Genomic DNA, 27599 nt, shown 5'->3' with positions numbered 1-27599 from the left:
GATGCTTCAAGTTGCTTTACATCCTCATCTATACTTGGTTTTGTCAGTCTTTTTAATTTCAGCCATTCTAGTAGGTATGTAGTGATATATTATTTTAGTTTAATTTATATTTTTCTGGTGACTAGTGATATTGAGCATCATTTCGTAAGCTTATTGGCCATTATACCATCTTTTGTTAAGTATCTTCAATTCTTCTGACAATTCTTGAGCAATTGAGGTCTTGTGTTTTACCTATATGTGTATATAAACACACGCATTCCTCCCCATCCCACATATTCTGAGTATAGTTGGTTTTCAGGTGTGCATATTGCAAGCCTGCATGTTCATATTTTTGACAATGTCTTTTTAGGAACAGATGTGTTTAGTTATGACAATGTCCAATTTATCAGGTTGTTTCCTTTTATGTTTCACACTTACTGTAATCTTGTATGAGAAATCTTTGCTTACTTCAAAATCGTTATTCTCTCTCCATATTTTAGACACATAGCCTGCTTCCTGCCAAAGAATGAAGCTGAGTCAAAGCAAGCAGAGTTGAGAGAATGAGGAGAAAAGAGGGCTCTTTTTAAAAACTAGAGCTAGTTTAGCTCCGTTAAAACTAAATATGACCCTTCTAGGGTCTCTATTGAATGTCCATGATGTTCTTTAAGATCCTTCCTACTCTGGCTAGCCAAAACTTTGTCTCCCAGAGTGCTGTGACCTTTGGAATTAATTGTTCAGCTTTGAGCTCTTCGTGGAATGTTATTCTGTAAATGCGTAGGTTTGTATCTAGCAACCTACTCATGGGGATCCCTCTGCAGATTTCAGAGCTCTGCCTCTGCAGAGCTCCTTCCTTTGCAGCACTCTGATATAAATTCTAGTTGCTTTACCCTCCCTAAACTCCAATCTTTCCCCCCAGTTTACTAATACCACCATGCTTTCCATGGGCCCAACCTTCCTGCATGGCAGGAGACTATCTCCAGGCAGAAAGCTATTAGATTATAGCGTTCAAATAATTTATTTCCTTTCTTTTAGAGATCACAATTCTGAGCCCCTTTGTTGTCTAGTGCCTAAACTTTTATATATACATTTTATTCAGTGTTCTAGTTGTTGACAGAAGTAAGAGGAGTCTGGATATCTTTCATGACAGGAGTTGGATTCTATAAATCTAATTTAATTGTGGTAAAACATACAGAAAAATCACCATTTAAATAATTTTTAAGTGTACAGTTCAGTGGCCTTAAGTACACTCACATTGGTATACAACCATTGCCCCTATCCATCTCCAGAATTTTGCCATCTTTCCAAACTGAAACTCTACCTATTAAACAGTAATTTCCCATTTTCTTCTCCTTCCCACCCCCTAGCAACCACTATTCTACTTTAGGTCTCTATTTGACAACTTTAGGTACCTTTTGTCAATGGAATCACACAGTATTTATATTTCTGTGACTGGTTTACTTAAATTACTAAAATGTCTTCAAAGTTCTTCCATGTTGTAGCATGTGTCAGAATTTCCTTCTTTTTTAAGGCTGAATAATATTCCATTGTATTCTTATACCAGATTTTGTTATTAAATTCATCTGTTGATGATACTTGGATTGCTTCCTCCTTTTGGTTATAGTGAGTGATGCTGCTATGAACATGGGTGTATAAGTATCTGTTTGGGTCTCTGCATTCAGGTCTTTTGGGTATATACCCAGAAGCTGAATTTCTAGATTATATGGTTATTCTATTTTTAATTTTTTAGCAATATACCATTTTTCATCCCTATCAGCAATGGACAGGGTTCCAATTTTTCTACCACATACTTGCCAACAGTTGTTATTTTCTGTTTAGTAGTCATACTTTTTTTTTTTTTTTTTTTACTTTCAAATCCTAATAGATTTGAACTGGTATCTCATTATGGTTTTGATTTGCATTTCTCTAATGATTAGTGATATTGAGCATCTTTTCATGTTCTTATTAGCCATTTGCATATCTTTACCTGTATGCGACTCAAATCCTTTGTCAATTTTTTCATTGGTTGTTTATTTGTTGTTGTCATTGAATTATGGTTGATAAGGGATATAGATCCCTTATCAAACATTTTTTCCCCACTTCCTGTGGGAACCTTTCCCTGTGTTACCTTTTCACTCTATTGATAATGTCCTTCAATGCACAGAAGATTTTAATTTTGATGAAGTACAATTCATCCATATTTCTTTTATTGTCCATGCTATTTTTGGTAACGTTCAAAAGTCATTACCAGATCCAAAGTCATGAAGTTTTCTTCTTCTTCTTCTTCTTCTTCTTCTTCTTCTTCTTTTCTTTTTTATGATAGTCACACACACAAAGAGAGAGAGAGAGAGAGGCAGAGACACAGGCAGAGGGAGAAGCAGGCTCCATGCACCGGGAGCCCGGGAGCCCGACGTGGGATTCCATCCCGGGTCTCCAGGATCGCACCCTGGGTCAAAGGCAGGCGCCAAACCGCTGCGCCACCCAGGGATCCCTCTTTTGTTTCCTTCTAAGAGTTTTATGATTTTAGTTCTATCAATGTCCTTCATCTCTTGTAAGAATTTTTAACTTACAGTCTATTTTTCTATGATGTAAGTATAGACATCCCAATCTATTCTTTCCCTACTCCACAACTTAATTGAGGAATAATAGACAAATATAATTGTGTATTTTTAAACTGTACAATGTTGGGATCCCTGGGTGGCGCAGCGGTTTGGCGCCTGCCTTTGGCCCGGGCGCGATCCTGGAGACCCGGGATCGAATCCCACGTCGGGCTCCCGGTGCATGGAGCCTGCTTCTCCATCTGCCTGTGTCTCTGCCTCTCTGTCTCTCTGTGACTATCGTAAATAAATAAAAATTTAGAAAAAAAAATAAATTGTACAATGTGATGATTTGATACACATAAAATTGTGGAATAATTGCTAAAATCAAGATAATTAATACATCCATCACCTCTCATAATTAACAGCTTTTGTATGTGATGAAAATGCTTATGATTTACTCTCAGCAACTTTCAAGTATTGATATTAAATTATTACATGTCAATATACAATATCATATTATTAATGATAGTCATAATGTTGCATATTAGAGTCTCAGAACTTACTCATAACTGAAATTTTGCACCTTTTGATCTGTATCTCGCCACCTATCCCTCCCAAACCTCTGGTAACCACCATTCTATTATCTATTTCTATGAAACTGACTTTTTTTTTTTTTTTTAGATTCCACATATAAGTGATACTATTTAGTATTTTTAAAAAAGGTTTTATTTATTTATTCATGAGAGACACACACACACACACACACAGAGAGAGAGAGAGAGAGAGAGAGAGAGAAGCAGAGACACAGGCAGAGAGAGAGAGAAGCAGGCTCCATGCAGGAAGCCCAATGTGGGACTCCATCTCAGGACTCCAGTATCACGCCCTGGGCTGAAGGCAGGCACCAACCCGCTGAGCCACCCTGGGATCCTGATACTATATAGTATTTGTATTTGTTTTTCTCTGCCTGTCTTATTTTACTTATCATAATGCCTCCTAGGTTTATCTGTTGCAAATGGCAGGTCTAACTTTTTTATGACTAAATAATATTCCACTATGTATATATACCTCATTTTCTTTATCCATTCATTCACTGGACATTTAGGTTGTATCCCTGCTCTCTTTTGGTAACTTTCTGCATTGAATATCTGTTTTCATTCCTAACACTTCAACCTATGAATGTCTTTAGATGTAAACTGGGTCTCTTATAGATAGCATGTACTTGGATGCTGCTGTTTTTTTAATCCACTCTGTCAATCTATTTTTATTGGGCTTAATCCATTTACATTTAAAGTTATTACTGATAGGGAAGTAGTTACTTTTGCCACTTTGTTATTTGTTTTTATATGTCTTATACCTTATTTTTGTCTTTCATTTCCTTTATTACTGTCTTTGTGTTTAGTTGATTTTTTGTAGTGACACATTTTGATTCCCTTCTCATTTTCTTATTTATTTTTTATTTATTTTTTTTATTTTTTTTAAGATTTATTATTTATGATAGTCACAGAGAGAGAGAGAGAGGCAGAGACACAGGCAGAGGGAGAAGCAGGCTCCATGCACCAGGAGCCCGACGTGGGATTCGATCCTGGGCCTCCAGGATCGTGCCCTGGGCCAAAGGCAGGCGCCAAACCACTGCGCCACCCAGGGATCCCCCCTTCTCATTTTCTTTTGTGTAAAATTGTAGGTTATTTTCTTTGTGGTTATCATAGAGATTACATGTAACATCCTAGTTTTGATAATCTATATTAAATTGATAGTTTAGGGAACCCTGGGTGGCGCAGCGGTTTGGCGCCTGCCTTTGGCCCAGGGCACGATCCTGGAGACCCGGGATGGAATCCCACGTCGGGCTCCCGGGCTCCTGGTGCATGGAGCCTGCTTCTCCCTCTGCCTATGTCTCTGCCTCTCTCTCTCTCTCTCTCTCTCTCTCTCTGTGAGACTATAATAAATAAAAAAAATTAAAAAAAATAGATAGTTTAACAGCTTTAAAAAATAGACTTCAATAACAACTTTTACATAAATAGCTACTCCTTTACACCTCTGCTTTCCTCATTTTCACTTATTGATGACACAAATTTTATCTTTATAATGCATAATATTAACATAGATTTATAATTATACTTATGCATTTATCTTTTAAATTCTGTACAAAATAAAAAGTAGAGTCACAAAGCAAAATTACAAAAATACTGTTTTTTATATTTGTTCATAATTTGCCTTTTCCAGGGCTCTTTATATTTTCGTATGACTTTAAGTTACTGTCTAACACCCTTTCATTTCAACTCGAGGCTCCCATTAACATTTCATGTAGAACAAGTCTATGGTGTTAAACTCCCTCAGCTTTTGTTTGTCTAAGGATATCTTAATTTTGCTCTCATTTTTGAAGGACAGTTTTGCTGGACATAGAATTTAAGGTTGAATATCTTTCTTTCTTCACTTTAAATATATTTTAAATATATTAATATATAATCTGGCTTCAAAGTTTGTGCTGAGAAATCTGACAATCTAATTGGGGATTCTGATAAGTTTTTCATGCCTAGAACTTATTTTTCTACTTCTAACATCTACCAGAATTGAGTCAGTTCAATGTTTTTTAGAGTTTTTTTTTTTTAAAGATTTTATTTATTTATTCATAGAGATGCAGAGAGAGAGAGAGAGAGAGAGAGAGAGAGGCAGAGACACAGGCAGAGGGAGAAGCAGGCTCCATGCAGGGAGCCCGATGTGGGACTCGATCCCGGGGCTCCAGGATCACGCCCTGGGCTGCAGGCGGCACTAAACCGCTGCACCACCGGGGCTGTCCTTTTTTAGGAGTTTTAACATATTAATGTTTTTTATCATTTGAAGACCTGTTTTTATTTTCTCTACCTGATTTTAATATTATCAATGTAATTGATTATATGATGTCACAATAAAGCTAAACAAAATGAAACAAAAGAAAAACTCATTCCCTCAGTAACATTTGACTTAAAGCAGTATTATTCACACTTGTGGAGTCAGGTAGGAATTGGCTAGGCATGTCCTTGATTAGGTTCATTTGCAGGTTTTGCTTTTGACTCGCTGTGAATCTGCTGGGGTGACACAATTGGGAACTTGGCTTTTCTTTGCCTCTCTCTCCTCTTCTAGCTGGCCAGACCAAGGATGTTCTTATGGTGGTGGCAGAAATATGAGAGGCCAACACCTCAACATGCAAGTCCATCTCAAGCCTCTGCTTGCATTATATCTACCAGGATCCTATTTTCCATGGCAGGCTGCATGTTTGTCCCCATATCAAGAAGTAGGGCAATTCATCCATTTACAATGGTAGAAGAATGACTTAAAATTAGAAGGCAAATGGCATAGATTCAAGAATGGGTGATGAATTGGACCCCCCCCCCCTTGAAATCTAGAACACCAACCAGCTTTCCTTTTATTTTATTTTGTGTAGAATGTACCTCCCCATTTATTTAAAATTTCCTGTGTACTTCTTTTAAATAACTTATAGCTAAGTGTCATTTAAAAAAAAATATTTGAGTTCTAGTTAGTTAACCTACAGTGCAATATTAGTTTCAGGAGTAATTTCAGTGATTAATCACTTACATAACAAAACTCAGTGTTCATTTTTTTTAAAGACTTTATTTATTTATTAATGAGACACACACACACACACACACACACACACACACACACACACACACACGAGCAGCAGAAGGAGAAGCAGGCTCCATGCAGGGAGCCCAACGTGGGACTCGATCCATGGTCTCCAGGATCAGGCCCTGGGCTGAAGGTGGCGCTAAACCGCTGAGCCACCTGGGTTGCCCAGTGTTCCTTTTTTTTAAATGAAAGCTGAGATTCTTTTCTTTTCTTTCTTTCTTTCTTTTTTAAGATTTTATTTATTTATTCATGAGAGAGAGAGAGAGAGAGAGAGAGAGGCAGAGACAGAGGCAGAGGCAGAGGCAGAGGCAGAGGCAGAGGGAGAAGCAGGCTCCATGCAGGGAGCCCGACCTGGGACTTGATCCCGGGTCTCCAGGATCAGGCCCTGGACTGAAGGTGGTGCTAAACTGCTGAGCCACATGGGTTGCCCCGATTCTTTGCTTTTTAATAGGCAATTTTTATACAGTTACATTAACTTTATATTTTTTCTCTGGTGTAATTGTATCATTTTGTTTCTTGTTTTCTACTTTCTATTTCTTTTTTCATTTTCTTATCTTTTGTATATATACACTGTTTGCTGTACAATATTCTTATTAAACATTTGAATAAGAATGCCTTTTGATATTGCATTTGTGTTAACTCAGTTTTATGATATATACACTTATATTGGTGTCTAACCTACTTCTATGCTCACTTTCCATCTTTTTATACTATCTGTGAGTGTCTGTGGGTCATGGCTTCAATAAATCTAGCATTTATTTAACAGTGATGATATCAGGAACTGTACTATGTCTCTTATGAGTGGTGTACTTTAGGGAGGATATAAAGTCATTAGGCTACAAAGTTTTCCACTCATAGCTTTCATTCATTACACTTTTATCTGTCTAATGTATTGTTTTGGAAGACAAATCTGAAGTCATCGTGACTTTATTACTCTATTTGTAACATGGAAAAAAAATATTTGTAGCATGGATTTTCTGCCTTGATGTTTTTAGGATATTTTCCTTTTTCATCAAAACCCAAACTAGTTTCTAAGAAGCTTCTTGGTGAGTCTGATTAACTGATTTTCTCTAGATTGTGATGAGTCTTTTCAGTTTGCACATCCTGGTATGCAATTTTTTCCTTAATAATTGTAACTGCAACCATCTCCCTCTCCAATTCCTTCTCATCCCAGGGGAATAGTCATGATTTTTACCTTGACTCATCATTTCCTGTCCCATATCTATATTCTCTTCAAAATTGAAATTTTTCTTCCTTCATTTCTTGCTGTCAGGTGAGTGTTCCATGTTTTAACGTGTAATGTGAGTTTTTATTCTGCAATTGCATTTTTTCTTTTCTTGAATTGTAGTATCTCATTATTTCACTTTTAATTTTATCCAGTTGTTTTCTGCCTCAATAATTTTTTTCTAAATGTCCTCCTGTTTTTGAGACATGATTTTTCTTGTATTGTAATGAGAATGCTATTGAATTTTCTGCAATTACTTCTACAGCTGGCAATAGATAATAGATATTTTTTAAAAATTTTTTAAATATTTATTATTATTTATTTACTTATTTATTTATTTATTTTAGTCACACACACACAGAGAGAGAGAGAGAGAGCAGAGAGAGACACACACAGGCAGAGGGAGAAACAGGCTCCATGCACTGGGAGCCCGATGTGGGATTCGATCCCGGGTCTCCAGGATCGCGCCCTGGGCCAAAGGCAGGCGCTAAACCGCTGCGCCACCCAGGAATCCCTAGATAATAGATATTTCTCTTGATTATTTCAGGTGATTTCTGTTCCTTACTTTATCACAGGGATCCTACTTTTTATTCCTCATTACTCATCTCAGAGCCAGATAAAATCTACCTTGGCTTGGAGTGGACCAGCAGTTTGGATATATTGATTGCATTTGGCCTTCTCAGAGTTTCAGCTGATGGAGACATTTCAGAGGATGGAAAGATGGATGTACACAATTCCCCACATAATTTGTATAGTGTAGTAAGCAGTGATATTGCACTGTGGTTTGATTTATTTCTCTTCTCCATTTCCTCATTCTCTGGTACTTAGGACAAATGAAGTTTGCTTCAAAGTTTTCACTTGTCTAAGTATCTCTCACCTCTTAACCTGGAAATTAATTGTGCTTCTCCTTCACTGCTCTCCTCCTTTATCTTCTGAATCACTATGACATATCACATATATACTTTCCAAATTAGAAGGTGGATTGTAATTTGTGCACATTATTATGGGTTTATCAAATATACATTATATATCTGTAGTTGTAAATATATGTATATAATTTATATTTATTAACTATATATATATTGTTTACCTAATCACATCATTGTTTCTGGGCATTTAAATAGCTTTTATTTCTCCAGTACTAAAATAATATATTTTAGTTTATTTTTACATGTTTAAATAACTTTTTTCTTTCTTTCTTTTTTTTAAATAACTATTTTCTTAGGATAAATTCTTAGATGTAGAATTATTGGCATGAAGTATATTAAAAATTTTGTGAATTTTTGATATAAATTGACAAATTGTTTCCCCAAATCTTTTAATAAGTTAAACTACCAGAAACAGTACAAGTACAATATGCTTTTGTAAAAAAAAATTGGGATTATATGCTTATTTTGAGAGAAATTACAATCCTGAGAATCTATGAAAAAGAAAATTAAAAAGCAGCCATTTTTTCATGCCTGGCTATGACTATTGCTATTGATTTGGCCTAGTTATTTCATTCTGTCCTACATCCTTCTAGGATACACAGATGAATAGACAGATAAGTAGGTAGGTAGGAAGGTAGGTAGAGGAAGGTAGATAAATAGGCAGACACATAGGATGCACACATTGATGAGAATACTATATGGTATAATTAAGGTATTTTAAGTTTTTGTGCAATTATCCATACCCTGTTATTAATGTCTTTACATTTAATACAAATTGTTTATTTCATTAATATAAATCCTAAAAAGAAAATAAGGACGAATACCTACTTTTAAGATTATATGTATACCATATAATTTTAATTTCAAAAGGATTTGTATCAATTTATGCTCTTAGCATCCATGTATATGAATATTTGTTACATATACCTTTAGAAGTATTAAGATGATTTTTACTTTTTGTTTAATTTGATGAGAAAAAGTGATACCTTATTGTTTTGATTTGTATTTATTTGATCACTAGATATATTTTCTTGAATGATTATTATCCATATATAAATATTCTGCAGAACTTCTGTTAAAGCTCATTATTTACTTTTATTGTTGTACATATATATTTGAGAGAGAGAGAGTACAAATGGTGGGGGCAGGGAGGGTGGACGGAGAAGAAACAGAGGAGAAGGAGAAGCAGACTCCCCACGGAGAAGGGAGCCTGATGTGGGGCCAGATCTCAGGACCCCGAGATCATGACCTGAGCCAAAGGCAGACACTTAATCAACTGAGACACCCAGGCACCCCTTTACTAACAAAATTAATGATTTTAGTCACACCATTTCTCTTTTGTAGAGATAAAAAGTAATTCTTAATTTTAAACCATCACATTTCTTTCTATATTTTATTTTATTATTTTTTTTCTTTCTATATTTTATTTAAAAATTTTGGATGCTTCTTCAAAGGGTCTTTTTTTTTTTTTAACATAATCAACGCATTAAACATTGTAGTTGCTCCAGAGTATTATGTTGAAACACTAATGAAATAAAATCTTCCCTCTAAATTCAAATCTGTTATTTTTAATAGCAATAGGAATTGTATCAAATACTATTGCAGTAATCATCTTGACTGACTTTTTTTTTTTTTTTATCATTTCAGAGAGTAAAAGACCATGCCTTCACTTCTCTCAGCTAAGTCTAATGGATTCCCTCAAAGATTTGTTTATTCCCCAAACGGAGATTGCTTTGATGCTATACACAAGGAACAACCTCAACTGTGCTGAGCCACTGTTTGAGCAGAATGGTTCACTTAATGTTAATTTCAGTACAAACAAGAAAACTGTCTGGCTTATTCATGGATATAGACCAACAGGTTCCACTCCCTCATGGCTTCAGAACTTCCTAAGGATTTTGTTGAATCGAGAGGATATGAATATAATTGTAGTAGACTGGAACCGGGGTGCTACAACTTTTCTTTACAACAGAGCAGTTAAAAACACCAGAAGAGTTGCTAGAAGTCTGAGTGGGTACATTCAGAATCTTTTGGTAAGAATTTTATGCATTATATATACAATCTTTTATGTAATACCACAAAGTGGTAATAAGATAAATACTTTTTTCCTATACATATTAAGGATTATTGCTTTGATATGCTTTCATTTACAGCCATCTTTTCCTTATGTGAATGGATAAATTCCATACCTAGATATGAACTGTCTTATTTTTAAAAAATGATCTTAAAGACTTGGTTATTATGTTTTGCCTTAAAATCTTTAAAGATTTTTATTTTTTTTTAACTCTACCTATACTGACTTGATATTAAGGTAGTGGACCAAGAGGATAAACTATATAATCATTAGGTTTTTAGGTATCTTTTCTAAGATATGGCTAATATATTTATAATTAATCAAATGTGAATTGGTAAAAGTGAGGGAAAAAGATCGAAAGTGCATACTGCAGCCTTGGAGACAGGTCTTTGTACCATTCAGATTTGTCTAGCATTTAGGTCCACTGTTGGGATGAGCCATAAATTTGGGCCAGTTTTAAGTCATCTGCAGTTTGAATGATCTATACTTACTACACCAACCCGTATGGATATCAGTGTCTGTTATAGAGAGAAACGTAGTCGTGATGAGCACTTGAGAGAAAGAAGGGTAATTTCTGATTTGGAACATTCTTGGGCTTGAAATCTGCTTTGAATTGTGTTGTGCTGAATTTCCAAAGTGCTCTTGAAATTAAGCAAGCTTAATAGATCCAAGAAGCAGTTACATATAATTGTCAGGAGTCAGATTGGAAGATAGACCAAATCTATCCCTTATACTCTGTATGACTTTGAATAATTGCTTAATCTCTCTGCCTCATTTATTTATCTCTATACATTTGAGATAACCAAACTTTATAAGAATATTTTATAAAAGTATTAAATGAAATTAATTCTTTCAGTGTCTGGTATATGATAATCATTGAATGAAATCAAGATCAGTATAATTTTTACCTCCTCAAATTTGGACGAAACCAAACCAGCTCTCTAGAGAGACAGTGGAGTTAATTGATTCACCTGGTCTTATAGTCTGTACATTGCATAATTGATTGTTGCTTACAGCAGTGGCCTTTTCTTTAATAAACATGTATTTCAAAGTGTGGGAAATATGAATGTTAAAGATAGAAATTTAGGAAAAGGCTTTATGTGTAGGAAAAAGGAAGAAAAGCTCAATAACACTAAAGTTGAGAGTAATTCTCCCTCAAGTTTCTGGGCATTGCTCTGAGAAATTTGAAGAAAATTAATACCCTGTGTCTGGAAAGCCTGGGTTTAGTTACTCATTGACAGCAAATATCCCACATATTTCTACAGGCCTCTAAGAGGTGTTTAAAACTTAGGGTTGGAGGAATAGATTCCATGATTCTCCAGCTTGTGATCTGGGAAGCCATGATCATACTTAAAATTCATAAGTTTCATTTTGTCATTTCTGAAATGATGGTGATTCACACTGTTTCAGTCTTCTTGGTGATTTTGACATAATTTGACCAGAAAAAAACAAGTAGGTAGATTATTATATATTTTGGAGTTAAACAGGCCTGGACTTGAAGTCCATCTTTGTCCCTGACAGTAATAAGTAAATATGGTTTCAGGTAACTCATTATCAAACCATGTTATTCAACATTTAATAGATGCCAGGACTTGTTTTAGGCAATAGGATAAAAATAAATACCTCATTAGACTAATATGAATATTAAATATGAGATTTACAAAGCACTTATTCAAGGTAATACCTAATGGTGCTTTTACTGTTATTATGAAATTCTTTAACTAAATGTATTATTTGGCATATACTATTTTGGATAAAAGATAACAAAGGTTTTTAAAAATGTAATGGCATTACTAAAAATGTATAGAGAAAAATCGGATATCTTATGGAAAATGTTGAACAAAGATATAGTTTTTTTAAATTATAAAATCCCATTTTCTGTCTCCCAGAAATATATTAAATGAGAAAAAAATGAATTCTAGAATATTGATGCATTTGTGATTTCTAAAATGAAAATCATAACATTGTATTTTCACTTGCAGAAGTATGGAGCATCTCTTGATAATTTTCATTTCATAGGTATGAGCTTAGGGGCTCATATTAGTGGATTTGTTGGAAAGATATTTCAAGGTCAACTTGGAAGAATAACAGGTAAAACATTTTTGAGATGATTTTATCTTCCATTGAATAGATGTTCTCAAGTTGTTAAACTTTACCTCCTCCCCACCCCCATTTTTTTGACACATGCCAGTAGGTCGTGAGCCTAGGAGTTCTATTTAAATTTTCAAATGCACTAGCAATAATATCTATATTTCATGGAACTCTTAATGGATTTTCCTTTTCTTGTGTGTGGGGAACTTTTGTGAAAAATGAAGGATAAAGTATTAATTTGTTTCATGCCATAGCCCAAATTGTATTTGGCACTTAAAAATCATTTTAGAAAAAAAAATCATTTTAGAACTATAGATAGATCTAGGATGAACTAGTAAAGCATGAGGATCAAGACAGGATCAGGATATTATTCATTTTACCTCTTCTCAGGTCTGTAGTAGATATTTGTTATTAACTATAAAACAACTACAGGTTTATCCCTAAGTACTTCTTAAATAAAAATACTAAAACAAAAAACAAAATAAAACAAAACCCTAGGGATCCCTGGGTGGCACAGCAGTTTGGCGCCTGCCTTTGGCCCAGGGCGCGATTCTGGAGACCCCGGATCGAATCCCACGTCGGGCTCCCGGTGCATGGAGCCTGCTTCTCCCTCTGCCTATGTCTCTGCCTCTTTCTCTCTCTCTCTCTGTGTGACTATCATAAAATAAATAAAAATTAAAAAAAAAACCTACAGTATTTTATTTATTTATTTATTTTATTCATAAATTTAGTTTTTATTGGTGTTCAGTTAACCCTACAGTATTTTGTTGAGGCATCCCTAGGTGTAGCTTAACACTAGATTGTTGATAGACTAAACATTGGTAAAAAGTATTGTTCAATTAATGAAGGTATTTGCTACTCATTCAATTTAATTTCTCTTAATATTAATTTTTTGCACAAGTTTAAGCTAAAACTATATTGATGTGCTTATAATATAATAATACAAATATCTGATCTAATAACCATTGTTGTAGGAATTGACTAATCATCTGACAGTTTCTTTCTTGAATTTCAGGTCTTGATCCTGCTGGGCCAAAATTCTCTGGAAGACCATTTAATGTTAGATTAGATTACACTGATGCTAAATTTGTTGATGTCATCCATTCTGATACCCATGGTAACAATGTAGGATTTATTGTTTAATTATTTGGAAAGGAAAAGATGTAAGACACTGGGGAATAAGAGAACATAAAAGGAGAAAGAGTAGTGGGTAAAGTGATGATGAGTCTGTAATGATAAAATGATTGTATTTCCCACAAGGGCTATTTCTTAGTTTGTGATATTCTCTGGAGTCAAATGGCACTTTTTGCCTGCAGCTTACCTCCTTCAGGTTTCAAGGGCTGTCATATCATCCTAAAAAATTGAAACTTGATAAAAAATACTTCATCTTGTTCATACTATTGACAATTTTGATTTGATCACAGTTTCTCCCACGCTTAATGTTTCTACTGTATTTAGCTTTACCATTCTCTCCACTCACGTTCTCCTTGTGATGTGTACCAACTAGAACAGAACACAGCATTTCAGATACAGATAGAGAATACTTTCCCTTAAAGGTAGGGAAATAGTTTCTGTATTGTTTTTAATTATCTTCCTAAAAATATCTAACAGGTTATTGATAGCTTGGGCCAGAGTGCTTTGGACAGACTCTGTTTTTTTTTTTTTTTGGATGATTTTATTTATTTATTTGAGAGAGAGTGTGAGTAGAGTGAAAGCAAGCACGAGCAGGGGAAGAGGGAGAAGGCCAGAGAGAGAGGGAGAAGCAGGCTCCCCAACTTAAGGCTTGACTGGGGCTCGATTCTAGGACCCTGGAATCATGACCTAAACAGAAGGCAGATGCTTAACCCACTAAGCCACCCAAGTGCCCCAGGACAGATACTTTCAAGGAAGAATTTAGATGGCTCTGAGCCCCTTCCTCATTTGAAATTGATGATATTAATATTTGTTGAGCACTTCCTATACCTTGGGCAGTGTTTTAGATGCTTTATGTGAATTAATTATGAAATTCTCCCAAGTCCCCATGAGATAAGTAAATATCCTCTTTTTACTGATGGGGAAGCTAGGGACAATGGTCACAAGGTCAGGAAGTGGCAGAGCCAGAATTCAAAATTGTATGATTCCAGAGTCTGTGCTTCATGTGTTTGTTGCTCTGATCAGCTGATAATTTACATGTGTTGTGGTTGCGGGCACAGAGAGGATATGGCACTACCATGGAGAAAGGAGGAAGTGATGCCAAGACTGTTCTGATTTCCCTATTTCCTCAGATTTCTTTTCTCTTTAGTCCAAGTAATTTATTTGCTCCCATAGTCCTCTGAGTTTACCATGTGGTGATCCCTACCAATGCCTTTGTGAGAGCTATAAATGCCATAAATCCCACAGAGGACAATTTTTCAACCTTTATGTCTGTGTGCCGGGGGGCTGAGCCTATACGGGTATTGTTCTGCTCCTTCTTTGGAATCAAACTTCACCTATGTATCACAGGTAGTTAGTGCCTAAAGGTTCATAGTTCTAATGTGATAACTCAGCCTCTCAAGACTTTGTTGCTTTATCCCTTTCTATCAGGTTAGCATTCCCACACACAGTACACCTACTGCCCAGTTGCACTGTGATTCTTTGTCTGAGCTCTTCCTTCTGAAACCTCTCTCAACTTCAGTTCTGCCTATGGCCTTTGAATTAGCTCTTCATACTTTTTATTGTTCTTGTTTGCATTTTTGGCTTTTCCTAATAAACTGTTTTTATTGTTTTTTCACTCTCAACATCTTTTGACAATCTAGACTATCAGATCTAACTTACCACTATAGGCCACATTGTTGGCACCTTTGAATGATCTTTTTATGACCATCACAAATGAGAGACACAGAATATTGATGCTGCATGTCCCTTCTCTCAAGGAATTTCTGAATGAGATACTTGGGGTTAGCATATATTTGGCAGACTGTCTTTTCCTTAAATACTAATCCATGAGTGCGTAGGTTTTTTTTTTTTTTTTTACCATATTTGATTGTATATTTTAAAAAAGCTATATGGCCTTTCAAAATTGTGAATTGGATGATTTGGACTAACATTGTTGCTGAGCTAACAGGGACAAATTACAGTCCAACATCCAGAAGCTAGAAAAATTCCAGAAAAATAAACTGGTAATTTGGAGTCACTTTTCTTATGGCAAGTTTCCTGATACATTGAATGTGGGAAGTATTTCTGAAACCCCTTACATTGCATTTTTACCTTCTTTCCATGAAATGAAGGAATATAGAATGCTTAAACTTTATATATCACCCTCCAAATTAATATATTCTTAGGGAGAAAAAAATAGAATAAGGAGAGAAAGCATAATGAATATTAATAATAAAAAAAAGGGCACCTGGGTGGCTCAGTCAGTTAAGCATTTATCTTTGGCTCAGGTCATGATCTCAGATTCCTGGGATGGAGCCAGAGCCCAGTGTCTGGCTCCCTGCTCATTGCGGAGCCTACTTCTCCCTCTCCCTCCACCCTTCCCCCACTTGTGCTCTCTCTCCTCTCTCTCTCTCAAATAAATAAAATCTTAAAAAATTAAAATAAAAAATATCATTTTACAGATACTACAGGTATTAAATTGATATTATGATATAATGAATATTATGAAAATAAATATGAAAATATGTGATCTTATTGTATATAAAATAGAAAAATTTTATGAAGAAGCAAAAAGCATTTACCAAACTGACAGATTAAGAAAGAAAATTTGAATAGTTCTATAATTATTAATGAAATACAAACTGTAATTTAAAGACTTCCAAGAAAGTAAATCCTAGGCAGATTTTTCTGCCAAACAATTAAGGGAGAAATAAGACCATTTTCACACAAATGGTTTCAGAGAATAATAAAATGTAGGAAACTGTTTATAACCTTTTTTAAAAGCCATCCTAAAAATGTCAAAACTTGAGATAGACATTATAGAAAAGAAAATTTGTGGACATTATTATAACCATGGGTGCAAAAATTCTACATAAAATGTCACATTTGTAAACCAATTCTGCAACATAGAAAAATGGATAATGAATCACACCCAATTTAGATTATTATAAAAAAGCAAGTAAAATAAAAGCATATGCAAAAGTATACATGAAAAACGAATCAATTTATATATAGTTCCCAAATGGGCAAAAATAAACTATAATGTTTTGGGAGGCATCCTTGGAAGGTAAAGAATAGCAAAAAAAATATTTTGTTATCAGATGTTATTTTTAATGGAAAAGGGAAGCTGGTGATTAGGTAAGAGCATACTAAGAGTTTCTAGGTGCTATTTCTTGACATAGACATGATAGCTAAGTGGCTAAATTTTAAAAGCCGTATCTACTCTCCTTACCCTCCTTGAAACCAAGGCAATGAATGACCTAAACAGACCAAACTGCCCAGCCCCTTCCATCTGGTAAAGGGAAAAAGACATGCCTGAATCAAGGGCTGCTTGTAAGTTAATATAAATGTCTTTTGCTTCTCCCCAATTCTTGAGGAGTCTTCTTGGCTTGATTCTACCTTAGTGGCAAATTGGAGAAAATGATGTTTCCAACCTGGAACCCCTAGTCTTGGAACTCCATGTTGAGTTCAGACATAAGGAAACTGTAAAGATTTCCAAAATTAAAAAAATATATATATATATTGGTCATATTTAGGAGAATGCAAGCAGGTGATGGTATGTAAAGAAAGATTGGCTAGCATATCCTCACCACTGTCACAATCAAATCAGTCTTGTGCTTCCCTGGATTCTAAGGAGTTCTACTGAAGTCTACTTTGCCTTTCCTTACACGCTGAATCCTCTCCCCCATTATTCACAGGCCCAGTGTTCTCATGCTCTGCCAACACCTCACTAGCAGTTATCTTGTCCTGTTCCATACTAACGCTGAATCCTGTGGCTGCATATTAATCCTTACTGTCAGACCTGTCTTTAGTCTTTATCTTTGTTATATAAATCTATTGCTGGTCACTTTCAAGAGTTTATTCTGTTGTAGAAAATGTCTTGTGCCCTAAGCCAAAGCATTGCAACTTTACTTGGTAGCAAAATTTTTATATCTAATCACATTCCTGAGTATTCTGAGCTTGCTACCTACCCTCTTTCATTCCCATGACTTCCCTGGGTTATAGTCCCCATATTGGTAATAATGGTCCCAATCATTACCACTGGGGTTCTGAGGATCCACAGATACACAGAAGCCCTTAAGTCATAGCTACACATTTATGTTACTCTGGCCGAATTTGTTCCAGCTGATGCAGCATATTTAGGTATTTCCAGTTAGTGAATCTAGTACTAAGTCTTTGGCTGTATCCAGAGTGTGAGCAAATCATCACACTGGCCTAAAAGGTCACAAATGACTTGGCTTCATTTCCCCCAGTGCTTCCTCTTGCATGTTATACTCCAGGTAACTGGGCTTCTTTGAATTCTTTAGGTATGCTCACATAATTTTCTGCTTGGCTCACTGTTTCACTCACATCCTTCACATCACTGTGTGACTACCTCCTCAATGGAAAATTGTCTAACCAAACTACTTAAAAGTGCAACCTACCACCCCCACTAGGCACTTACTGTCCTCTTACTTGGTGTTTTCGCTGTGGTACTTATTATTATCTGACATACTATATTTTCACTTGTGTATTATGTCTTCTTCCCAGTAAGATACAGCTTCCACTATCAAAAGGAGTTTTGCTCTGTTTTTCTTTTTTATTTATATATTTGTAGCACAAAGGACTGTGATGGACCCATAGTAAATTGATGACTGGTAAATATGTTAAATTGATGACATAATTTTCATGAGGAATTAATTTGAGACATTAATACCAGAAAAATTCATCTTTGTAAAAATAGTATTTATTTTATTTTCAATTCAAATTTTAAGAGTCATTTTCAATGGAATTTATAGGATATTTTATTTTGTAAAAGTGCTGTTGACTCGATTTTATTCAGTTTGTGATTCTTGAGTGTTTTTCTTCTTAGGTTTAGGCATTAAAGAACCCTTGGGACATATAGATTTTTATCCAAATGGAGGAAAAAAGCAACCTGGCTGTCCTAAATCCATTTTTTCAGGTATACCAATAGTATTTTTGAATGAATTATGAATTTCAAATGATGAAAGGAAAACAATTTACTTTACTTTTTTCCTTCTTAACTTGTGGGCAAGATTTTGATCATCCTTGCTCGTGAGTCAGGAGAGTTATTGGTAAAAAATGGCTTAATTGGATTTTTCTCAGTTCATAAAGTTTACCAGTACATATCCCATTTTGTCATGGTGAGACCTATTACATTAGTTTCAATAGCTTCATTTCATCATTTTTTAAATAAGATTTTATTTATTCATTTGGGGACACCTGGGTGGCTCAGTGGTTGAGTGTCTGTCTGCCTTTGGCTCAGGGAGTGATCCCTGAGTTCCAGGATGGAGTCCCACATCGGGCTCCCTGCGAGGAGCCTGCTTCTCCCTCTGTCTGTGTCTCTGCCTCTCTCTGTCTCTCGTGAATAAATAAAATCTTTAAAAATTTTTTAAAAATAAAATAAAAAAATAAAAAATAAAATTTTATTTATTTATTTGATAGAGAGAAAGAGCAAAGGCACACACAGGTACTCTCAGGAGCATGGGGGAAGGGGGCACGGGGGCCGAGGGAGAAGCAGACTCTCTGCTGAGAAGGGAGCCCAACTCTGGCTCAATCCCAGGACCCTGGGATCATGAGGTGAAGGCAGACACGTAAGAGACTGAGCCACCCAGGCGCCCCTTTATTTATTATTATTATTATTATTATTATTTTTGTGCACCTTTATTTCAGCATTTTAAACATTAGGAGAAGGTCTAAGTCAGTGAAGAAGCACATATGGCCAAAGTAGCATGTAACATGAGTTTGGTCTCAGGATTTAATCTTTACCATAACTATAATATTATACAAGCACAGATTCATAATCTCTTGTACTTGATGTTACAAAATAGCCAAGCAGCTGCTCCAGGTGTGGATTTGGCTCACTTCAGAGTCATAGGAAGCAGTGTTTTGAGGTCTACAGTGACACCTAGTTAAGTAACACACCACTGAAGACCACAGCAGCTAGAGAAGTTTGGTCAAAGATTATAAGGATGTGAGAAGATTGGGAAAGAAAAGGACACAATAAAAGTTTTATTGTTTCCTGGTTTCATAGTCCTCCCTGACAGTGAGTAGAAATGTTGTGGATGTGAGGTTAGAAGGGAAAGATAAAGATATACACATAGTTATTAAGTATGGTAGCACTGTGTGTGTAGAGGTGGTCAAATGATTGAAATTAAACATTTTTTCCTGTGGTAGTTATTACTTCAGAAATTTTTAAAAATAAATGTCATGTAAATGCATATTAAATTTAAATTTTCAATGGTACTACTCATTTAGTTCCTTGAGATAAAATTGTCTATTATAGTCAACACTTTAATATCCACAAGTATGTAGTATTGAATAGAACTTAATTTTTCTCTAATTTATTTAAACTTGGTTTAATAAATCTACAGTTTAATACATCTACAGTTCTTTTGCTTGATTTTTAACACTTAAGGAATTGAATTTATTAAATGCAACCACCAGAGAGCAGTTTACTTGTTCATGGCATCTTTGGAAACAAACTGCAATTTTATTTCATTTCCTTGTTCTTCATATGAAGATTTCAAAGCTGGTTTATGTGTAAACTGTGAGAAGTTCAAGGGAAAATCATGTCCTAGGCTAGGTAAGTGAGATTGTTATAATTACTATAAGTTTTTGTGGAAAATGAATAAATAATTGTTAGTATTTTGCTGGAAACTTTCATATTTTCTTGTGAACATGTTAGCATTTTATGGACAAATTACCTGTGGGACAACCAGAGAAAATAATTTATTTCCTATGTAGTACTTTTAAGGTTTTTAGTGAAAAGAGTTTAATCAACTGCTCAGTGGAATTTAACCAGCTATGCTCAATGTAGCGTGCAAATTTGGTGGTCTTATGATGATCCTTGTTCTTGTTTTGTAAAGAGGTCTCACTATCTATCATCCATCTATATTTCTACTTTTCCACCAAAGAAAGAGACTATGCATTTTTTTTTAAGACTTGTACATTCTTAGTGGCACTGAAGGTTTTAATTTTTATGGAAAGTCTTAGGAGCAAGTGGAGAGGTGTAAACCATAGTCAGCTTTTCATTTGCTATTAGCAAGTAGACATGAATCATACATGGTTCACACCTTCCAAACTCATAAAGCTTGGCAAAAGCAGCTAAGTATTTCAACTTTCGATAACTACAGCCTGCCTGTGAGAAATTATAGAGAGGGAAAAAAAAAAAGAATCCACATAAAAATAGAACAGTAGAGCTGGAAAGAATCTTAGAGGCTGTTTTTTTTGCTTTGGATTTTCTAAAGAGATTACCAGATCCCAAGCATGTCATCCCAGCACTAACATCTTATGAGTGCCATGATCAGGATCTGCTAGAAATGTTTCCAAAGCCAAAGGGGCTCAATGAAATGGGAAACAATTACAATGGTTGAATTTAACAGCTTTCTGCAGTTTTCTTCAGCAGGAGGTTTATACTAACATGCATAGAGAATTGCTAGGAGAGGAGGGCAACATGCAGATTTTGCCAGACTTAATTTCTCATAGACCCCTTCTGTCCAGAAGACGTCTTGTGGGATTCTTTTTCTTCAGATCTTATGTTGGGAATTGCTTTTCTGGGCTCATTGCTTTTCTGTATAATGAGAAAATTGTGACCCAGTGTGAATAGAAGGATTAGTGTTCTTCCTACTACATTCAAATTTCAAATTTGGAGGTAGTAATGTAAGAACAGACAAATACATAGAGTAGGAAACATCTTAAATATATGTGTATGTGTTAATATTTCAAATATGCTGATAATGTATGTATCTGGAATTTATATATTACATATTACATATGTAATGTATATAGATGCTATCTTTATGACACATTTATAATGTATGCACATGCATACACTATCTGTATGCATGTGTATATGTAGGAGAATTGGGAGCTATGCTCATGGAACTAAATTTTGTATTTGTTTTATCTAATCATTTTATTCTACTGAATTTACTAAAAGGAGATGCAAGTACAATTCTGGGGATGTCTGGATGGCTCCGGTTGAGCAGTTGAGCATCTGCCTTTGGCTCAGGGCGTGATCCCTGAGTTCCAGGATGGAATACCACATTGGGCTCCCCGCAGGGAGCCTGCTTCACCTTCTGCCTGTGTCTCTGCCTCTGTGTATCTCTCATGAATAAATAAATAAATCTTAAAAAAAAGTACAATTTTGAGTTTATGATATAATAGTAAAAATTGCTACAAATGGATTGTAGCCATATGGAGTATGCTCAGCTCTGATATGATTTCTAGGGAGTGGATTTGTTTATGAATCTTGAATTTGATTCATTATGTAATTAAAATGAATGGAATATAAAATTATTTGACAGATGGTTTTTAAGTTACAGAAATCATAAATTATTATTATTGTAATACATTATTTAGTTCATTTAGTGGTTTGAAAGCTTTGTGTGCTATTTGATGGAAATCTAGTTTCTAATGTTTTCTTTCTCAAATCTTAGGTTATCAAGCTGAGCTATGGAAAGATGTTTTAAAGGAAAGAAAAGAAAAACAATTTCTCAAGACCGCTGTGTTTTTGGATACTAGTGGCACAAGTCCATTCTGTAGTAAGTTAACATTTTCAACAAATGAACAAATGATTAGTTTTATATACTAATTTGTATTTTCTCTAAAATGTTCTTCCTACCTCATCCAATTCCATCACATAATTTCAAGGAACTCTGAAATTTGTTAGGGTCAAATTCAAAGGACTTGATTTTTTAGCTTGTTTAATTGTTCATCTCTTGAAGGACATTAGGGATGTTTTTAGTTTTTGGCTATTATAAATAAAGCTATGAATATTTATATACAAGTTTTTATGTGAATTTAAGTTTTTATTTCTCCTTTTTAAAGGCATAGGAATGCAATTGCTGGGTCATAAGCTAATTAATTAGCCTTATAAGAAATTGATGAAGTGTTTTTCAGTATCCTGTACCATTTTGCAATCTCCCCAGCAAAGTATGAGTGATCCAATTTCTCGGATTTCTTACTAGCAGTTGGTATTGTTATCATTAAAAAAAAAAAAATCATTCTAATAGGTGGATAGTGATACCTTATTGTGATTTTAATCTTTGTTGCCCTGTTGGCTTATAACAATGAATCTCTTTTCTGTATATCTTCTTTGGTGAAATGTGTTCATGTCTTTTGCCCATGTTTCAACTGAATTTTAAGTGTGGAGTTTTGAGGGTTTTTTTTTTTCCATATATTTTTATAGTAGTCCTTATTGGATATTTGTTTTGCAAATATTTTCTTCCAGTCTGTAACATAACTACTTTTTCATCTTTTTACAAGGGCTTTTGCAAGGGCAAAAGTGTTTACTTTTGATGAGATCTAATGTATCATTTTCTTTACACAGAACATGTTTTTGGTGTCTGAGAACTCTTTGCTGAGTCCTAGGTCTTGAAGATTCCTCCTAATTTTTTTTTTCCTAAAAATTCTATAGTTTTCTGTGATACATTTAAGTCTGTATTTCATTAGTGGTTTAGTTTTCGTATAGTATGTAGGGTTTAGATTGAGGTTCTTTTTTTTTTTTTTTTTTTTTGCCTATAGACATTCATTTGCTCCAACATCATTTGTTGAAAGACTATCTTTGCTTTATTGAAATGCTTTTGTAGCTTTATCAAAAATCAGTTAAGCATATTTGTTTAAGCATATTTCTACTGGGTCTAGATTCCATTCTCTTTCCTGTTTCATTGATTTATCTGCTTATCCCTTTTCCAATTGACACATTATTAATTACTATGGCTAATACTATAGACTTATCAGATAGAATGATTATTTCTTCTTCATTCTTCTTTGTCATGTATATTTAGATATTCTAGAATATTTGCCTTTCGATAAAAATTTAAAATAAAGTTGTCTATGTCTACAAAACTTTGGCTGTGTAGGAATTGCATTAAACCTATAGATCAATTTTGGGGGAACTGACATCTTTACCATGTTGAGTCTTCTGATTCATAAACATGTCTCTGCATTTACTTTGATTCTTTGATTTATTTCATCAGTATTTTGTAATGTTCAGCATATAGGCCCTGTGTATCTTTTGTTACATGTATATCTAAGTATTTTTTTTAAATTTTTGAGTGATGATAAATGATATTTTAAAAATTTCATATCCCCATGTCTATTGTTAGTATGTAGAAATAAGATTGAATATTTTGTAGTGAGCTTTTTTCTTGGGGCCTTGCTGAATTCACTTATTATTTCTTGGATTTTAAAAATAGATTTCTTAAGAGTTTCCTATGTAACAATCATATCATCTACAAATAAAGAGAAACTTTTACTTCTTCCTTTCTAATCTGTACACCATTTATTTCTTTTTCTTATTTCAGTGTCTAGAATTTCTAATACTATGTTAAATAAGTATGATGAAGACAGATATCTTGCCTTCTTCCCAATCTTAGAAGAAAGCATTGTTTGTACCTGTAGATTTTTTAATCAGGGTTATTTACAAGCATGTTGTTTAATTCCATGTATTTAGAGATTTTCCTCTTGTCCTTCTATTATTGATTTCTATTGTTGATTATTTTATTTAGAGTCATTATGTTTAGAAAACAAATTATGTATAATTTCAATTCTTTTAAATTTGTTGACTAAAAAAAAAAACAGTCCAGGATATAGTTGATTTGGGTGCATATTTCATAGGCACTTGAAATAAATGTGTATTCTGCTTTTGTTGGGTGGAGTGTTCAATATATGTCAATAAGATTCTGTTGGTCTCCAACACCATCAACTCATTACAACATCAATTCAAAGTAAAAAATCTCATCTAATATCATCAGATAAAAAGTTCCAAATCGTATCATTCAATTCCAAATCTAAATCACATTTGGGTAAGTCTCTAGGTAGAATCCATCCATAGGCACAAATACTTCCATTTGTGGGTCTATGAAACTCAAGAATCAAGTTGTCTGTTCCAAAAATACGTTGGTGAGACAGACATAGGATACTAGTCATAGACATTCCTGTGCAAAGGAGGAAAAAAATAGAAAAGGAAATGGAGTCCATGGTCTGAAGTAGTTTAAAAAAATTCCTTTTTTTTTTTTAAAGATTTTATTTATTTATTCATGAGAGACAGAGAGGCAGAGACATAGGCAAAGGGAGAAGCAGGCTCCCTGCCGGGAACCCGATGAGGGACGTGATCCAGGACTTGATCTGGGACTCCAGGATCACGCCCTGAACCAAAGGCAGACGCTCAACCGCTGAGCCACCCAGGCATCCCTGAAGCAGCTTTATAGTCCAATAGGGCAAATTCCATTTGGAATCAAGAGTTGGAAAAAATTCCCTGTGGCTTATTCCCCCTGAATTCTGCTCCATGGGTTCACAGCTCTGTGTTCTAGCAACTTAGAGTCATCTTTCTTTCTTTCTTTCTTTCTTTCTTTCTTTCTTTCTTTCTTTCTTTCTTTCTTTCTTTCTTTCTTTCTTCTTTTTTATTATTTTGTATAAATGGTAACTTATGTTTACAGATGAATAGTTCTAACAGCCTGTTTCTTGCTGGAAAAATTCTGAGGGCCCCACAACATTCTTTCGTTTTGTACTTTGTCTCCTTCAGTCCAAGCTGACAGCTTTTATGCTACTACAACATTGTCAAAAAACTTGTAGATGTCCATCTATGTCAGAGATTCATTCCATTAGACAAAAGGAACTTCCAAATATCTTTTGTAGATAATCCTATCTCTATTTTGGGCTTCTACTGAGATGGCGAGGGAATCTAAGAACCACATACTTAATCTTTCCTAAGAGCCCTTAGTGTTACTGAATACTTTTTTCCTTTCTAAGGCAAAAGATTGTCTAGTCACACTCCTAGATTTTTCTCTGGGGCATGATTTCCTGATAGTGAATCTCTTAGTTTTACTATCTTTTGCAAACTTGATAGGATAAGGATTTTTTAAGTCATTAGGTCCGGATTTGTTTTTAACACTTTCATCTCAATTTACATTTTTCCTCTCACATTTCACCATAAAAACCGCTAAGAAACAAGGCCATATTTTGAAGCCCTATTAGCATGAAAATCCCCTCAGCTAAATGTCCAATTTCTTTATTTACAACTTTTGCTTTCCATATAATTTCAGGACATAATTCTGTGAAGCTTTCTGTGACTATATAGCAAGTATTCTTTTTCTACCAGTTTTCAATAACACATCCCTTCCTTCTGAGGCCTCATCAGCAAGTTGTTAACCATCTACATTTCCACTAACAATATGTTCAAGGTAATTATTCACACCAAAATACGTATTCATTTTCTGTCATGACCACAACAAATTACCACAAGGTTAGTGGCTTAAAAAAGCTAAAACCTATTATCTTTACAGTTCTGGTCAGAAGACTGACACAAGTGTCACTGAAAAAATTGAGGTGTCAGCAGGCCTGTATTTCTGGAGGCTCCAGGGGAGAATCTGTTTCCTTGACGCTGAACTTCTAGAGGCTGTCTACGTTCCTTGGCCTTCGGCCTCTTCTTCCTCAGTGGTGGGTTGTGTCTTCACTCACTCTCACTGCATCCTTTCAATCCTTTTGCATCACATCTCTTTTTCTGATTCTCTTCTTTTTCTTCTGCTTTGTAATTACAACCCTTTTAACTGCATTGCTCCCACTTGGATAAATCAGATAATCTTCCTATTTTAAGGGCAGGTGATTAGCAATTTTAATTCCATTTTGCTTTGCCATTGAAGCTTACATATTTACAGGTTCCAGAGATTAGGACATGGACATATTTGAGGAGGTCTACCATAATTACAATAAGCACATACGATTTTTCATAGTCTACTGTTATCAACATTTTATGTGAAGTGTGAGACTTTGATTCGCATTTAGGTTTCTTTACATTCCCCACTTTAAAATATCATTGTCTTGAGTAGCAGATTGCATGATAATTTTTGTCTCAATCATCAAATATATAAAATTCATGAGGAAAAGGATAATCTATTGTATGTATGTAAATGTCTTCCCTTGCTATTTTTCTCTCTTTGTTTTTGATGCTTTAAGATGATTTCAATTCCTTTCTGTTTGAAGAAATTCCTTCTTACAATATTTAAGGAATTGAGTCTGCTAATAAAACTGTGGAAGTTCCTTAAAGAGTTAAAAATAGAACTACCCTATGACCCAGCAATTGCACTGCTGGGGATTTACCCCAAAGATACAGATGCGGTGAAACGCCGGGACACCTGCACCCCAATATTTATAGCAGCAATGCCCACAATTAGCCAAACTGTGGAGAGAGCCTCGGTGTCCATCGAAAGATGAATGGATAAAGAAGATGTGGTTTATGTATACAATGGAATATTACTCAGCCATTAGAAACGACAAATACCCACCATTTGCTTCAATATGGATGGAACTGGAGGGTATTATGCTGAGTGAAGTAAGTCAATCAGAGAAGGATAAACATTATATGATCTCATTCATTTGGGGAATATAAAAAATAGTAAAAGGGAATAAAGGGGAAAGGAGAGAAAATGAGTGGGAAATATCAGAGAGGGTGACAGAGCATGAGGGACTCCTAACTCTGGGAAATGAACAAGGGGTAGAGGAAAGGGAGGTGGGCGGGGGGGATGGGGTGACTGGGTGACAGGCACTGAGGGGGGCACTTGACAGGATGAGCACTAGGTGTTATGCTATATGTTGGCAAATCGAACTCCAATAAACACATATACAAAAAAAATAGAAAGAAATTATTTAAGTTTTTCTTTGTCTTAGAGTGCCTTTATTTCTTCTTTATTCTCAAAGGATAGTATTACTGGATATAAGGCTTAGAGTTGAGCTCTTTCTTTTGGCCTTTGAAAAATGTGCCACACAGTGTGTGAAAAATCCTGGCCTCCATGGTTTCAGATAAAAAAAATCCATTGTGACTCAAATTTATGTTCTCCTATAGGTAATGCATCATTTGTTTTGGGCTGCTTTCATTTTTTTTTTTTTCTTTTTTGAAGTTTAATTATGATGACTTGGTGAGGATTTGTTTGGGTTTATCCTGTTTCAGGTTCACTCAGCTTCTTGAATGCGCATATTGGTTTTCTTTATCAAATTTAGAAAGTCCTTGGCCATCATTTCTTTGA

The 27599-nt window shown here is 34.9% G+C and overlaps 1 protein-coding gene across 1 annotated transcript in view; it reads left to right on the top strand.

Annotated features, from left to right (window-relative positions):
• Positions 1 to 9949: 9949 nt before the first annotated feature.
• The window catches only part of LIPI (lipase I), a 40619-nt gene continuing 22969 nt past the window's right edge, over positions 9950 to 27599 (top strand). The window contains exons 1-6 of the mRNA XM_055313811.1: positions 9950 to 10327; positions 12351 to 12459; positions 13475 to 13576; positions 18425 to 18514; positions 19991 to 20158; positions 22014 to 22118. Coding sequence (XP_055169786.1) covers positions 9983 to 10327; positions 12351 to 12459; positions 13475 to 13576; positions 18425 to 18514; positions 19991 to 20158; positions 22014 to 22118 — 919 coding nt within the window. The 5' untranslated portion in view covers positions 9950 to 9982. The remainder of the gene's footprint in view (positions 10328 to 12350; positions 12460 to 13474; positions 13577 to 18424; positions 18515 to 19990; positions 20159 to 22013; positions 22119 to 27599) is intronic.

This window comes from Nyctereutes procyonoides, unplaced genomic scaffold (assembly GCF_905146905.1).
Source record: "Nyctereutes procyonoides isolate TBG_1078 unplaced genomic scaffold, NYPRO_anot_genome, whole genome shotgun sequence".
In the NCBI taxonomy this organism is placed as follows: Eukaryota; Metazoa; Chordata; class Mammalia; order Carnivora; family Canidae; genus Nyctereutes; species Nyctereutes procyonoides.
Note: the sequence above shows the minus strand (reverse complement) of the source record. Positions and strands in the feature narration are given on the sequence as shown.